At 40.2% G+C, this 15,998-nt stretch overlaps 1 protein-coding gene across 1 annotated transcript; it reads left to right on the top strand.

The window, feature by feature from the left end:
• The first annotated feature begins 4,739 nt into the window (after positions 1–4,739).
• On the top strand, positions 4,740–14,453 carry LOC140276942 (cholesterol 7-desaturase nvd). The gene is made up of 7 exons (XM_072371803.1): positions 4,740–5,201; positions 9,543–9,731; positions 9,888–10,066; positions 10,318–10,443; positions 10,696–10,815; positions 12,227–12,403; positions 13,187–14,453. The coding sequence occupies exons 1-7, from the start codon at positions 4,814–4,816 to the stop codon at positions 13,346–13,348; spliced, it is 1,341 nt and encodes a 446-aa protein (XP_072227904.1). The 5' UTR covers positions 4,740–4,813; the 3' UTR covers positions 13,349–14,453.
• Positions 14,454–15,998: the final 1,545 nt, after the last annotated feature.

Genomic DNA, 15,998 nt, shown 5'->3' with positions numbered 1-15,998 from the left:
CAAAAGAGGATTGAAAATAAGTTTCCTTGTATGTGATTTACAGTAAAGAGCATAATAGCCAAGGTAAGGTAAGGTCAACTCAGGTGAAACTGATGTAAAACAGGAGGGATGGAATCAAATTACTTCAGTTTCCCTTTCATCTAGGTTTAAGAAGTTCTATGCAAGCCAGGATTTAACTTTTGCTTAAATACTGGAGTGGGACGTTTTCAGATGAGTTGGTACCAGTCTCAAGCAGAGATATATCTGTGCATTTTCAGCATGAAAGTGATGTAACATTATGTTTATTAAATACGGACCCAGCGACAGTATATAGAGGGAAAACAGCACTGGATCTAGAATCGATCCTTGGGGTACACCACTGATCAGAAGGGCTGACTAGGAGGGGTGCTCGCCAGTGCTGACAGCAAAAGGTATATCACGCAAATTAGATTTAAACAACAACAGAGCAGTACCATGGATACCAACATATTGTTCTAGATGAGAAATTAAAATAATACGGTCCACACTATACAAAGCAGCAGTCAGATTCAGCAGCACAAGGACAACAGAATCACCAGCGGCAAGAAATTGTTACTGTCACAGTTTCATTCTCCCTGTCTCCCCTGCTATCCCTCTGCCTCAGTAATTTCCCACTCTCCCTGGCTCTGCTCCAGTCTACCTGCCAGCCACTCCTCCCTAATCAGCCAAACTACACTCACCTACAAGCTCAGCTGCAGCTTATTCCCAATCAGCCCTGCATATCAGCCTCTCCAGCATTCTCATCCTTGCCACATTGTCCGCAGTGGGGCGAGTTGGCAGGTAGGTGTGTCTGGTAGATAGTTGTGACGCCCACAAAGAGACAAAGTCTCGGAAGCCAGAGCAAGGAAGACGGCTGGAGACACAAGAAGGCAGGGTAAGAAACACAAAGGAGTTTCTCTCACAAGAAAGCACAGGAATCGGCCGAATTACCACAGTATGAAGTGAGACAATCTGGCGAAGACCAGTTGCTCCTACAGGTCCTTAAGAAGAGTCCTTTATGAGGGTGGATGAGGAACAGTGTGAGAGCAGGAGCTAACCAAACTCCGCCTCAGACTTCCTGGAACCTGCTCAGCCCCACCTACGACTCAGAAACCAAAACAAACCCCAAAGCATGACTGTGACAGTAATAAGAAAGAGGTCATTAAAAGGGCAGATTCAGTGCTGTGATGCAATTTAAAACTCGACTGAAAAATCTCATTGATGAGATCGACAGACTTGCTGTCAAATACAGGAACCCACTCCTCAACTCTTTCTATCACCAAGAAAATAATTCTTCTAAATTGGAAATCTCCGTACATTTCAATCACTGGACTAATACTCTCCTAGAGTATATTATATTAGAGAAAACTACTTTAATTCAGAAAAACAATCAATTCACTTGAACTGAAATATGGAATCCATTTTTAATCCACCTTAAACCTGGAGTTGGAGCTGAAGCTGCGAACAGTTGCAGTTAGTAGTCGGCGACTGAATGGCAAAACCTACACTACCACCCTCCAACAGCACTATGGAGCCTAATTTATTTACTTAAAACAAGTCAGGGGAATCGGGATTTGTTCTGTTTGTTTTCTTTTGTTTTTTTGCCTCTTTTCAAAAGACCAGTTCACATTTGCTTTGTTAGTGAAAACAAAATTGACTACTAGAACACATCTCAATTCTTTAAGATGACAACTAAAATGTTGTGGCTCCAGGTGGGTCTCCTTTTTTACATCGCAACACTTGGATCAGACAGTTGTTTGTCTCATCACTACACTTTCTCAACCTCAGAAAGCCAATATAGCAACACAGTAAATGGTAAATGGACAATACATTATATAGTGCTTCTCTAGTCTACTTGACCACTCAAAGCGCTTTTACATTGTAAGTTACTTGCATACTCATACAGCCCATATTAGTTTCCCCCTTTAAATGTCACACTTTATGCTAACCAGCCCATCCAACAAAGGTAACTAGCTCTAGCTAGAGAGCGGCAGAGATGGGCAGGTCATGTCTTTTGTATATTTGCAGCAACACACCCCCTGCTTAAATAAACACCACCAGTACAGTGCCTGTGTAATCTGTGTTTTTTAAGAATGGCCTGGTTATGAAAAGTAACTTTCCCATGAATCATTCGTTCATACTGCACATTCATAACTTATCACATCTGTGATCTGTGGAACAACATACAAATGCTTGCCAGGACTTGAAGCACCTTGAATATTCCACATAGTGTACAATGGGACATTGTTACATAACCAGAGTGGGTGTCATGCCAGAATTAGCTGTCATACTTCCATGTGAATTATCTAATGAAGGAGGAAATTAACATAATGCCTCTAAAATGATTAATTAACCATTTCTTAAAGCTAAATGTAAAAGATAAATAACGAAAGCGAAATATCCATGTATTTATATACTGTAGTTTAGAGGGATCAGGGTGTTTTCTAGTAAGGTCAACAACAGAAGATGTTTGTGGAAATATAAGACACAGCGGCGTCAGATAGAGACTGGGCTTTTATGCACAGAACGTTATCGGAACCTGTGAGAGAATACCACAATCTACTGCCTTTGGGAATTCCTTGTATGTCTGATAATAAATTCCCCTAAGAGACTGCCCAGACGAGTCTGACTACTCTGGTCTTATCGCCACTACATTACTAAATGCATAAGATGTGATTGCATGTACAGCAGACTTTTATCAAACATGCTTGCTATGATAATTAACTTAAGTATAGACCTTGAAAAAGAATAAAGCAACACCATGAAATGAATGTGAAAAATTTGTATTGGTGACCTTGAATCCCTTCTCCTACACTAACTGTAGAGAACAACTGATAGAACAACTGTTTATGGTGTTTTTTTAATGGTTAAATCAGTTTGTTAGTTCAGTCACTGATCTATCAAATTAACTAATCGTCTAACCACTCATCTAACCTTAAAGAAACACAGACACTGGGCCTTGAAATTTGATTTTTGGCCCACTTGAAAGCATTTTGATTGTGAAACACAACAGAAAACTTGAATGTTCATACTTGCGGCTTGCAGTAGGTACAGCTACAAGTCTCTTTGGGTGTGTCTTTGTAACTTTGGCAAACTGCTCAAGCGTTTCAAGATAGATGGGTTCTGTACAGAATCATTTTAATTATCCAACACTTTCTTAATCTCACTGAGATTTCCGACATGAATTTAGTTTTTAGCAGAATGCATAGGGTTGTTATCATGCAGAAAAGTGAACCTCCATTCTATTCTCTATTCTCTGAGAGACTGAAACCGGTTTTTCTAAAGAATTTTCTCATATTTAGTACCATCCACTATACCTTGAATTGTGGACCATTTCCAAGGCCCTGCTAATGACAAACTTCTCTATAGCATTATGCTACCACCACCATGCTTCACCCATGGAGATGTTGTTCTCTTATGGATTTGTGCCACATGTGACACTTTATGGCATGTTTAGTCCAATTCAGAGTTGCAGGAGGGCTGAAGCCTATCCCAGCTGTCATTGGGCGAGTGGTGGGGTACAACCAGGGACAAGTCACCATTACATCACAGAACTCTAAACATCTTTTTTATTTCCTAAGGAGTGTCTGAGGAGTGAATAAATGAACATGGTCTTTCTATTGTGAAGCTTTGAAGCCTCTTCAAGGTTTGACTTCTTTGATTAACATTCTTGTCTGATCAGTAAATTTTGATGTTCTACCCTTTCTTGGAAAGTTTTTTCTTATTCTTTTTTTGTCTCATTTTTTCTCCACAGTGGTGTGGTGGTTAGCACTGTCACCTCACAGCAAGGGGGTTCCAGGTTCACTTCCCAGCTGGAGTTTGCAATGTGTGGAGTTTGCATGTTCTCCCTGTGTATGCGTGGGTTCTCTCTGATATAAAATACTCTGGCCTCCTCCCACCATACAAAAGCATGCATGTTAGGTTAATTGGTGTCTCTAAATTGTCCTTAGGAGTGAGTGTGAGCTGTGTGTGATTGTTTGTCTCATTTGTCTCTGTGTGGCCCTGTAATGGACTGGCAACCTCTTCAGGATGTACCCTGCCTCTTGCCCAGCACCCATCCCCCGCAACCCTACAGTTGGATTAAGCAGGTATAGAAAATGGATGGATGGATAATTCTAATAGTGCTCCATGTTGTGGAAAAGTAATAAGAGATATTTGTGAACACTGTCCCCCACATTTTGTACAAGACTTCCCTTTTTTCTCATTTAGATATTTTGCATAATGCAAGGATGTTTATTTGCTGTCTTTCCAGTTCTGATGGAACTTAGGATTCGTTCACAGAAAGCTGCTTTGTTACAGAAATATAAAAACCAGGAATATCCTTTAGACAATAGCTAATAGGCAGCAAAAGAGCAAGGAACCCGCCCCAAAGAAGCTGTTTTAATTGTATTATTGGACTGGGCATATTTTCAGCAGCTTGACGCACAGAAAAGACACGAACTTCTTCTATAAACCTTTCCTGTTCAATCAGTGTTTGAAATGGTTCCGTTCATTTCTACGTCCTGACCCCCATCCGTCAGCTGTCTGACAGGTTTGCCACCAACAGACTCCACATACTCTTGTGTGGTTTTAATTAATCTGTGGCACTCATTGCATGTTGTAGCAACTGCTTGGGAAAGACAATACCCTCAAGTCACGGCATTCACAGCTTTGTGTTCGAGGACACCTGTTCGGCCCCAGGTGTGACATATATAAAGCCGTCACCAAAGCTTCTGTGTCAACGCGCAACTCTGTCCGATGCTCATTGTGACACTTCGGCTACCTGATGCCGAGCAAGTAAGTGGTTCACTACAAGCGGAGACATTACAGTTGGAGCATGTTTAGTGCGAAGACTGCCGTTGTTATTGGGCTGGGTGTGGGTGTGATGCTTGCCTCACAAGTCGGAGACCCGCTGGACGCCCCGCTGGGCGAAGTGGGTCTATGCAGTGCAACAGAACGGGCAGTCCTCTACATCGTCGCCGGAGTTTCCCTCCTCACCGTGGACTGGCTGTACCGACTGCTCTTCTGTCCTGTGGAGGTGCTCCGAACACTCGAGGATGTGGGGTACATCGTCGAGGACGGTCGCACCAAAGCGCAGGCTGCAAACGAGGTCCGCCGCAGGAGGAAAATCGGAGAGCACCCTCCGGTTTACCCGAACGGCTGGTACCGAGTTCTGGACTCCCACATGCTGGAGAGGGGAGAAGTAAAAAATGTCTCTGTTCTAGGTATGAGAAACGGTGGTGGTGAGATTTAAATTTTAGATCGACCAACGTTTTATTGCAGTTTATGCAAATACTTTAATTATCATTTTAAAAAAGCTACCCTTTAATTTCGAGTACACAGCCTGAGTAGGTGCAAGTAAAGTCAGACAAGTGGATCAGCGTAAGGACAGGCTGTCTGAGCAGTATCAAGCATCAAAACCTATCGAGCAGGTTAATGAGAAATAAATGGCACGTAAAAAAAAGTTAAAACCTGAAGTCAAACTATTAAGGCTTGAGTTTTTATCTGCGAGGTTGATTTGAAGTATAAAAGTGAAATATTCATCACAAAGCAAAGTGGACTTAGTCACTGTTCTGTCTTATTGTTGGATTATTTATTACTAATTCATCAATATGCTGGCAGCTTGAGCAGATTCTAATTGCTTATTTTAAAGACCACCAAATAGCTTAATTTTTTGGATTACATTTAGTATAATTTTAGATTATTGATTTTATCCTATTAGGTTTTTGAATTCCTAATCTTCTACAAAGAAAGTAACTGCAGTTGCAGCCTAAAATGGAGTACATGGACCGGATGTTCTTTTCAAACTCAGGGATGTTTAAGTAGAGTGCAGCGTAAAGTTATGCCTTAAAGACAGGCCTTTGAGTTGTGCTAAAGTACAGAAGATGAATCAGGGAATTGTTACATTTCACTGTTGACACCAGGGTATCACCAAAGGATGCTGAATGTTTTATCATTTTTACTGGTAACTGGGGAGTCTTTTCACTGAATGGAAGCCTGTGGGATGATGGTCACTTTATAAGTAACTTGTTAGTAAGCCTAGAAAGATCCCCATAAAAGAAAGTTAGATGTACATGTTGTAAGCCTTGCCTGGGCTGGTCATGAATATGTATTTGTTAGATGTTGGAAAGACAGATTTTGAAATGACTGGCAAAGACCAACCAAGACTACGCTGTATACTGTTGTCTTTCCCAGTGCTCTTTTACTTGATCCCAATTTGAAAACATCATGAGGTTAAGAAAAATAGTTTGATAAGGACATAAGGAAGAAAAAGAAGACTGCACTGCAAACAAAATCAGATGTACATAAATGTGTAAACTCAAAGTTGTAGTTGATAATCATTTTAGAATCAATATTGAATCGAATCAGATTTAGTAATCAAAATAACTTTTGTCTTGGAATGTGTCTTTAAGATTTACCATTTATTCAGTGAAAGGCTCTCAAATTTTTTAAATCAGTGTCTATCTTCGGACTGCTGGGGAATGGAGACACTGACACAAGGAGTAGGACAAAACGTTGACCAGAAACACCCGGAATAAATGCTAGCCCACATATGCTTGTCAGTTTAAGCAACTGTTGTTCATAAAAGGAGGTGAACTGCATTTCCAACTGGTTGACATATAGGCTAATTGTGAAATAAGTAACACAAACCAGCTCAACGACATTCAGTAGAAACTAAAAAGTAGCCTAGTTTTCAGGTGCACAAAGATATAAATGAATTTCTTAAGATAATTACTAATTATTTTCAATAAGCGCTAGTATACATTCACGTCTAACTAAGTTAACACTGTGTTTTAATTTCATATTTCAATCAAAGATTGCTCATTTTTAGCACTTTAGATTCTAGTTTCCACAGCTAACCTAACCACAGCCCTGATGTCTGCCAACTGTTTTTTTGCCCTCGCTCAACTTTGATAGCAGCCAAGATATGAAAGACAAGCCCATTTAAAGATTTTCTTTTTTGGTTTGTGTTTACATTTCACAAACAATTGCCAAGTACTTGTTTGGTGAGGCTCTGTGTGACACTGCTTGGCAACACTTTCTTTATTAACAAAGCCGTAAGCTGTTCATACAAGTTTTGACCTGCTTTTTATTTGAAGTTGTCATGGAGGCAGGTGTCGTGGTTACTAATTTTCTCACTACGGATACAGGGAATGGTCTTGACTACAGATTTTTATAGCATATGTAGTTATCTGAATCTATTTGAATTTGAATCTATTTCACGCTGTTATTTGTCACTGATTTAGTCAGATCTGCATTTCCCCTTTTGAATTTGTTACTGTCATCTTGATTTGTGGTGCGGCCGTTTGATCTACTTTGAGTTTGAGTTCAAAAAGGTTTCAAAGAGGGCGTGGAGCTTTCATGTTTCCCTCACATCATCTGCAACACATCATCACACAAACTGTGTATGAAAGCTTTTCTACTTGAAAAAGACATCCACAAAGTGACATCTGTGCTTGCAGACTAATTCAGCGTGCTGGAACTAATATCATCTTTATCAGCCGTTATTCTGTTGGCTATTAATTTAATAAGATTTTTAAATAAAAATGGTATTTAGAATATGTAAAAGACCCCATAAATAGTCTGCACACGTTTTGACAACCCAAGCAACGTGGGCTGAGGAAATTTCTTGTTATTTTGTGAATGCCCTAAGTTTAAATTTTACAGTAATTTAACATGGACAAAATGGACACTTGCTACAAGCCATGTTTTCTATGGACACCAACATGGAAGGATATTCGCAAAGCAGTGGTTGCATATTTTTGGATGAGGGACTGACAGAAAGCCAATTTTTTTGCTCAATATGATCTTTTCAGTCTTTTTCATATATAAACATATTCACAGTCTCCTCATTCTTCTCTTTAGAGTAGGACAAGTCCTCCCTGTTGCCACTGACATTTTATTGTCCCAAATTCTGCTGACCCAAAAACTGGCCTCTCTGCAGGGTCTGCAGGATCTGCATACTGCGTCGAATGTACTCCAGTGGCTCCCTCCCAACTTTTCCCTGCGGTCATCCATTTTCACCATATCAGATTCTGTTGTGTACATCTTTTCCTTAATGCTGTCCTCACACATTGTGACTTAGCCACAGTAACAGTCTTGGGCAGCTGAGCAGTGCTGTGGCACCAAAAGATTGGATTGTATTTTTCAGAATTTTATAGTACCCTAAATAGGATAACTTAGTTGAAAATTACATTATGGTAGTTCATACATACATATATGTACCTATATACAGATATACTTCAATTACTTTCACTGGAATAACTTATTTTCTGTTAGTGATTTAAGTTATACGTATAATTTTTTACACCCTTTTTTATGAAGTGGGGTTGTATGGAGTACTTATGAGCAGTTAGTGTCTTGCAGTAGACAGAGTGCTCTAAGTTTGAACTGAATAGAGGTGAACTGAATGAATGCTTTATTAATCTCTAGTAGGAAAATATATTGTTGCTGATCATCATAAGTAGTCATTACCAAGGGTTACTGCTGTGTGCAGGACCTCCTGCACTTTTCTTTGTTGTAGCAGAACTGAAGAGACCTCTGACTGAACACACTGCATTGTTAAATCAGTATGTAGCGTAGGGACTGTGCATTGTTCTCCTACTTGTGTGGCTTTTTTTTTTTTTACACATAGCAGTCTCCAGATTTTTTGTAAAGATGTTTCCTAGTTGTTTTCAGTTCTTTGATAATAAAAAACTTATCCTTACAAGCAAACCAAGCTAAAAGCTACTGAGATGGGGAACAAAACAATTTTTTTTCCATGTAAAACCACTCATTGCTGTTCAAGTGCAATATTCTGGTTTTCTACATCACTTCACTCAGACAGTGACATGGATTGGGTCCACGTATGGTACTTGGTCCCACACAGTGTTGCTATACAGTAATTCTACATTTCAGAAAATACACAAAATCCATCCATATCCATTTTCTTCCGCTTATCTGTGTCGGGTTTATGGAAGCAACAGTCTAAGCAGAGGTTCCCAGACCTTCCTCTCTTCAGTCACCTCAACCAGCTCTTCTGTCGGAACACAACAACAACTCCAAGCAGGGTGAGACTTGCGGTCTCTCCAGTGGATCCTGGGTCTGCCTGGAGGCATCTGGAAGGTATCCTGACCAGATGTATCCTGACCGACAGCTTTAGCTTCCAACTGAGCTCTCTCTTTACCCTGATAGATCTGTACAACATCTGCATTACTAGAGAAGCTGCTCTCTCTTGCTCCTTTCTATCCCAAGTCATGAAAGACTATTGCATACATAAACGCCTCTACTTGAGGCAAGTAATTCATACCCAACTTGGAATGGGCAATCCAGTTTTTTCCACCTGATTGGGCGGTGATCAAAGGCAGTTGAGAAAATGTAGTGAAAACTGTAGAAAACAGCTTATTGAAATGTCATACGCAAAGCTTTAATTAATGAATTACTAACAAATATAACAAAACACAAGGAGGTGATGACTGCAGCTTTGTCATAATCAAATTTGAATGCATCATCTACTGTATAGTGAAAATGATCACCTGCAGCTCAGTTAGACATGATTTAAAAGCCTGTCTAATTAATCTTGCTAGGTGAACAGGTGGCAGTGTTTCGGAGCCAGGATGAGAAGGCCTACGTGCTGGATGCTTATTGCCCTCACCTGGGTGCCAACCTGGCTGTTGGCGGAAGAGTGTTGGGAAGTTGCATAGAATGCCCATTTCATGGATGGCAGTTTCGGGGGAACGATGGCAAATGTGTGAAGATTCCTTATGCAGAAAAAGGTATGAACTGAGATGTCCAGAGAGCGGTCATTTAACTCAACAAGAAGAATGTTAGGGAGGAAGTCACTTAGAATGTCTCAGTGATGATAGGATATTAAAGCTTCGCTTGCTATCCCTCAAACTATGATTTAGACTTGGATTTCATTTGTCCTTCAGTGCCAGAGTTTGCCAAGGTGCGTTGTTGGCCGAGCTGCGAGGTCAACCAACAGATCCTGATTTGGTTTCACTGTGATGGAGAAGAGCCACAGTGGACCATTCCAGAGCTGCAGGAGATTGCTAATAACCAGTGGGTCTATTGGGGGAGAACTGAGCATTTTATCAATGCCCACATAGAGGTAGGTGTTTATGTGTGAGGATTTCTTTTTCATGCAGCATTATACTTAAGATCATCTGAAGACTAAAATAATTTAAAAGGTGTTTTCTCAGGTAAGCCCAGGCATCACTGTGTTATTCTAGGGAGTCTGGGGCGTTTGATTTACTTACATATTTATTGCATGAATAAAGGCAGAGAACTCTCTAGGAAGATAAAAAGACTTCATCTCACTCTCACATCATTATGAGACTGCCCTTCGTCTCTTCCATTTAGGAGATTCCTGAAAATGCAGGAGACATAGCTCACCTGGATCACTTGCACACCCCGGGAATTATCAGCGGAGTAGATCTGCGCTACACAAACAGCAAAACCTGGGAATTTTTGCGACATGACTGGAAGGTAAAAGACTTTATCAGCAAAAGAAGCCAAACAAACAATGAAAAAGACAAGTCTCTGTGTGACGTTCTTTCTGCACTTCCCTAAATGTTTGTGGGCAGCCAAAGTGCTGAATTTATAGCATTTTAACAGATGAACTTTTAAAAAGTTTTTAGACTTCCATTTTTTGAAATTGTTAGCATGATGATGTTAGTGGCCAGAGTACTGCTGTGTCTGAATGCCTCTGTTGGTTCCCTCCTTGGTTTCCTCTTTAAGGTTCAATGGGAGCCAGAACTGGAGCCCAACAAGCATTGCTCGCAGATGGCGATAAAACACACACTTACTGTGTTTGGCTATCACTGGCCTCTGCTAGATGTTCATGTCGTGGCCCGACAGGTACAGTAAATCTAGAAGGTGTAGTGCAGTTTGTAGCTGTATTACTTTAAATGGCTGCTGTGTTTTAATGTTGTCTTTTTTTTCATTGTGCAACAGCGGAAGTCATTTTATAGCCTAAAAGACTTGAGTTAACTAGAAGGATTTAATGTAATAAATCATCAATGCCTGATGTAGAAAATGAGTGCCGTGATATGGGTCTGTATCAGAGATAAAATCACACTCTTTCGCTGGCCAAACAGTGTGCATCTGGTAAGTTTTTGTCTCATCTAGTGAGTTGTATATGGAGAAAAGATATACTCTACCCTGAAACCACTTATATTTCCAGTTCAAACAGCTGTGAGGAGCTACTTAGCAGACATGTTGCAAGAGTGAGATGAGATACATTGAAAATTGTAGTCATTACTGGACTCATGCATGTAAATGCATTTGTATTTGACAATTAGCATTCAGTTTTGTTCATGGAACTGTTGCTTTCAAAGGTATATTCTTTTTTTTTTCATTGTGGTTGTGTGAGGTACTTATGAGAAGTCAGGGCCTTAACCGCAGTAGACAGCAGTCAGAGTGCTCTCAGTTTGAAGAGTCAGAGAGGATTTCTTTTAAGGGAGCTAAGCTAAGAGCTACTCACAAGAGGGGTCACAGAGAAGCAAGTTTTCACATAATCAGTTATCTAAAACAGCTCAAATCTCAGCAATTCCACAATGATTTGGGCAAACACTATTGAAATGGTGACTTTAACACCCCTTCACTGCATCTGCCAATATTTTGCCAGCCAAAGAACGTCTGTGTGGTTACGCACATCGTACTTCCAGTGGCAGCTAAAATTTTCTTGCTGCTGATCTGCTTCAACTCACAAAATTCAGTTTGTTCTGATTCCAAAATACCAACAACGAGACAATAAAATGAGTGATTAGCGTGGAAAGGCACAAACACTTACAGTCTTTCAAGTGTTTGGAAAAGTAATTGCAGCAGCGATCTGTCCAACGCGTCTGACACAACTCCTGACAAACTCGGCTAATCAGTGGCAGGATCCATTTGGCAGCCACTGTGCATGCAATGATGCGGAGCAACACAGACGTTCTTTGGTTGAGAAAAAAGTAAATCTGTTGCTAACTTTTTAACTATATACAGCATTCACTCGAACCACCATGAAGTTTTTGAGGTTTAGGTTGTTTTTGATGGGGAAAATTCACTTTTTCGTGGCCCGGTCTGAGTAGACCTTTGCTCCCCTGTCAGAATTCTTCTCTTATTTTTCTCTGCTGAGAGCTCTCTGACTGCTGTCCACTGCAGGTAGGATACTGACTACCCATAGGTACTTCACACAACAGTCGACAACTTCAGTGCACAATGCTGTACATATTTTCATTCAAATCAAGCCTTTTTTAACACTTTGTTTCATTTGTGTACGTTTCAGGTGGGTCCAGGTATAGTGTTTCTGCAGTTTGAACACAGTTTCTTGGGACGAGGCGTAATCATCCAAAGTGTGACTCCTGTGGAGCCTCTGTTGCAGTGTGTGTCTCACAAAATCTTTTATCAGTCGAACATTCCAGCTCTGGTGCCCAAATTCATTCTCAAAGCTGAGTGTATTCAGGTGCAGTACGTTCCTCTCGCCTACGGTTACAAACATAGTAGCATAGTGTGAGATTGTTTGGTTGTGCTGCAGCTCCACCAAGCTATTATTGCATTTTTATTACTCTTTTCCAACAGCAACAGGCTGTTACATAACTTTTTTAGCCTAATTTTATTTATTTATTTCTCATGTGTACATTCAAATTTATCTATAAAAGTTCTAATTCAGAATTGCTCTAATTTGGAGAGATCATTGGGTGCAATGTTCACTCACTGATGCCAGAAGTAACACCACACAGTCACAGAAAAGGTGTAAACAGCTCTCATTAAACCTGATAATTAGCTGAATGGTGAAGAAACACAGTCACAAGAGGGAAGAACTAGGAAATAGCCTCACGATAAAAGGGGAAATTGTGTTTGTGAAGCAGCTCCAACTCTTAAGCTACTTTATATACTGCTTATCTATCAGTTGATTAAACGATGATAGATGAAGGTGGAAACAGATGTTCCCTTTCAAAGTTTATTATTTTCCTCCATGTGGTATTGACACCAAAGAAAAGCCATTTTCAAACACGGTGGAAGGTCAAATCTCAGCAGCTGATGGTTACTGTGGAGAGACATTTAATCAACAACACTTCACACAGATCCCCTCCCCGCTGATAAGTTATGATAATTTAATGCAGCAAGTCAGCAAAAGTATTTTCAAATGCTTCTCAGACTTTTGAAACAATAAAATAGATAATCTTGCTAAATATGAATTGACATTTCTGTCCAGTGATCTCTCCTGTTTTTGTTCTGTGTGCAGTTTGAGCGCGATGTGATGATCTGGAACAATAAGAAATACGTCTCCAAGCCTCTCCTCGTGAAAGAGGACTCTGCCATCCGGAAGCACAGGCGCTGGTACAGTCAGTTTTACAGTGAGAACAGCCCACGTCTGCAGTACCAGCGTGACACTTTAGACTTCTAACCTCCCATATCCACAAGAGGCGAGTTCCACTGAGTCAATATGTCAGGTCAGGATTGACACAATCCCTCAGTGGAGGGGGTCAACAATAGATTTTTTATCTTTCATAGATGCCATGTTTGCTCGTTTGTTGAGTAAAACCTCATTTTAAATTCTAACCTCCTGTTCTTGGTTTTGTCCAAGAGGACATTGTCAAGCCTTATAAAGATAACCACCTGAAGTGCACCTTCCTAAGTGAATTTAACCCATTAATGTGACAGTCAATGGACTAGTGCTAAAAATCAAAGTAAGAAATGCTAAGAACACAAAACCTGCTTTTTTACAACAAGAAGAAATCCATGAAGTTGTGGGAGGCACAGTACTTTGCACAATGCTAATAATTACATAAAGTATGCATGTTTCACAACAGCTGGGTTTTCATTCACTAGCAAGACAAATATCTAAAAATCTAAAAAACCCAGAGACAAACAAGTAGAGAAAAGTCAGACACGGGTGTCTGTATAGTGTCGCCAGAGGTTGGCAGTATAGGCTGCATTGCTTGTGGTTGCAATACAGAAAATTAAATAGTTGTCTTAACCAGAAAGAAACCTCATGAAGGAAGAAAACAGCTGCGGTGGACATGCACAAGAGGAAGATGGAGAGAGCTCCTCTTCAGGAATTACTTTAATCTCTAGGAAATTCTGGGATATTGTATCATATCTGGAAGGATACCAGTCAGTTGTGGGATTTCGGTTGCCAGTTCAGAACAGAAACAGCTGCTGAGTCAGTCACTGAAAGCCAGATGCGATTCATGAAGTTGTTTTCATTCCACCTAAAGCAAATCGAGTCTTCTTTGAAACAGGTAAAAGCAATCACAAGCGAGCATGTGTCTTTTTATGCATTAATGGGTGTTTTGTTGTTTCTTTCAAATGTTGATAAAAAATGCAATATAAATCAGACTCGTGATATTCTTTCTCATGTGGCCACAGACAGTGACCTCCGGAAGGAACAAATGGTTCAGTTTTTAAGAGCTTCTTCATTGTGGCTATCAGTGTGGTGCCACTTTATAAATTTTCCCCCAAAATGCTGGCCTGTGCCTTCAACAAAATAATGATCCATCCATCCATCCATTTCCTATACCGTCAATCCGTCAGTCGGGTAGCGGGTGGGCTGGAGCCTATCCCAGCAGTCATTGTGCGAAAGGCGGGGTACACCCTGGACAGGTCGCCAGTCCAGTCCAATCCAATCCAATCCTCTTTATTCATATAACTCAAATTTAAGATGAACACAAGGTTCTTAAAGTGCTGCACAGAAAGATAAAAATGCACAACCGAAGCACAATGAAACAATAGGATAGAATAAAGTAGAATGAATTAAATTACAATAAGTTAAAGTAAGATAAGATAAAATAGGAAATAAAATCAGGTAAAAAAATCAGATAAAAAATATAGAGATAAAGATATAGATATAAAAATGATCATAAAATCATAACCGTCACACTATGTGGTGTCGAATGCCAGTGAAAAGAGATGCGCTTTAAGAAGGCTTTTAAAATGTGACAGTGATGAGGCCTGTACGGCGGCAAGTTGTTCCACATTTTGGGAGCAAAAGCTCGGTCCGCTCTGAGCTTCAGCCTCGGAGGAGGTACTGACAGGAGCAGCTGGTCGGCTGGACTAACTGCAGACGAGCAATGGAGTACGCACTAGCCCCGAAATAAAGTGCGACCACATTGCATTAATCTAGGCGGGAGGTCCCGAAGGCGTGGATCACCTTCTCAAAAGGACGTCCTTCAATGATTGGTTTAATCTTTTTCAGTTGCCTTACCTGGAAAAAGCTTGATTTTACCACTGCTGTGATCTGGCTGTCAAATTTTAGTTCTGCGTCCACTTTGACCCTAAGTTGTTCACAACTGGCTTGTGATATTGTGCTAAAGAAGCCAGCTCAACCAGGGGGTCATGGAGGTGCCACTAAAGTTGATGACTTCTGTCTTAATAAGTGAGATGATGCTGCGACAAATAATGAAGTGATCATTAGAATGTATTTTTAGGCGATCATTGTGATTCCCGTTGTAATCACACTCATTGAATATTAATAAAGAAATAAATTTAATGAGACGCTGAGGTGTCCTACTTTCTCATCTCCAAAATGAAGATGGCTTTTTTGCTAGTACATTGAAACCAATACTTCTTGTACATCTATAGTGTACCATATGATCTATAACAGTATTATACGTACAGCTTTTCTCCTGTGGACAGGGATTACGCCATAGATGAGAAAACTGTTGATCCGAATACACCCATGCTGTATGTTTATGGTCCTTTTCAGAAGTTTAACAATATTTGATTTAATTTAAATAGGCTGGGTGCATGTGGTCCACATTTTTTTTATGTAATCACTGTCTGAAAATTGCTTGGAAATGTCACAAATGTATAAGCCTGACCATATTCAACTTTCTGCGTTAATGATGTTATGTCAAAACGCTTAACGCTTCTTATGAATATCAGATGAACTCCTCTGTCGCTTCTCAATATTAAAATGGAATTAATAGGGCTAATCTACAGATGTCTCCTCTGCTCTAATGTGCTTGCTCATGCATTTCTGCAAAAGCATTTCATTGGTCTGAATACGTTAACATGTTAAATTGAGCATAACCATGAAATGCTCGCTGCTCGGC

Source organism: Leuresthes tenuis, unplaced genomic scaffold (assembly GCF_036924035.1).
Source record: "Leuresthes tenuis unplaced genomic scaffold, fLeuTen1.0.hap1 SCAF_19, whole genome shotgun sequence".
Taxonomy (NCBI): domain Eukaryota; kingdom Metazoa; phylum Chordata; class Actinopteri; order Atheriniformes; family Atherinopsidae; genus Leuresthes; species Leuresthes tenuis.
This window is presented reverse-complemented; position numbering and strand designations above follow the sequence as displayed.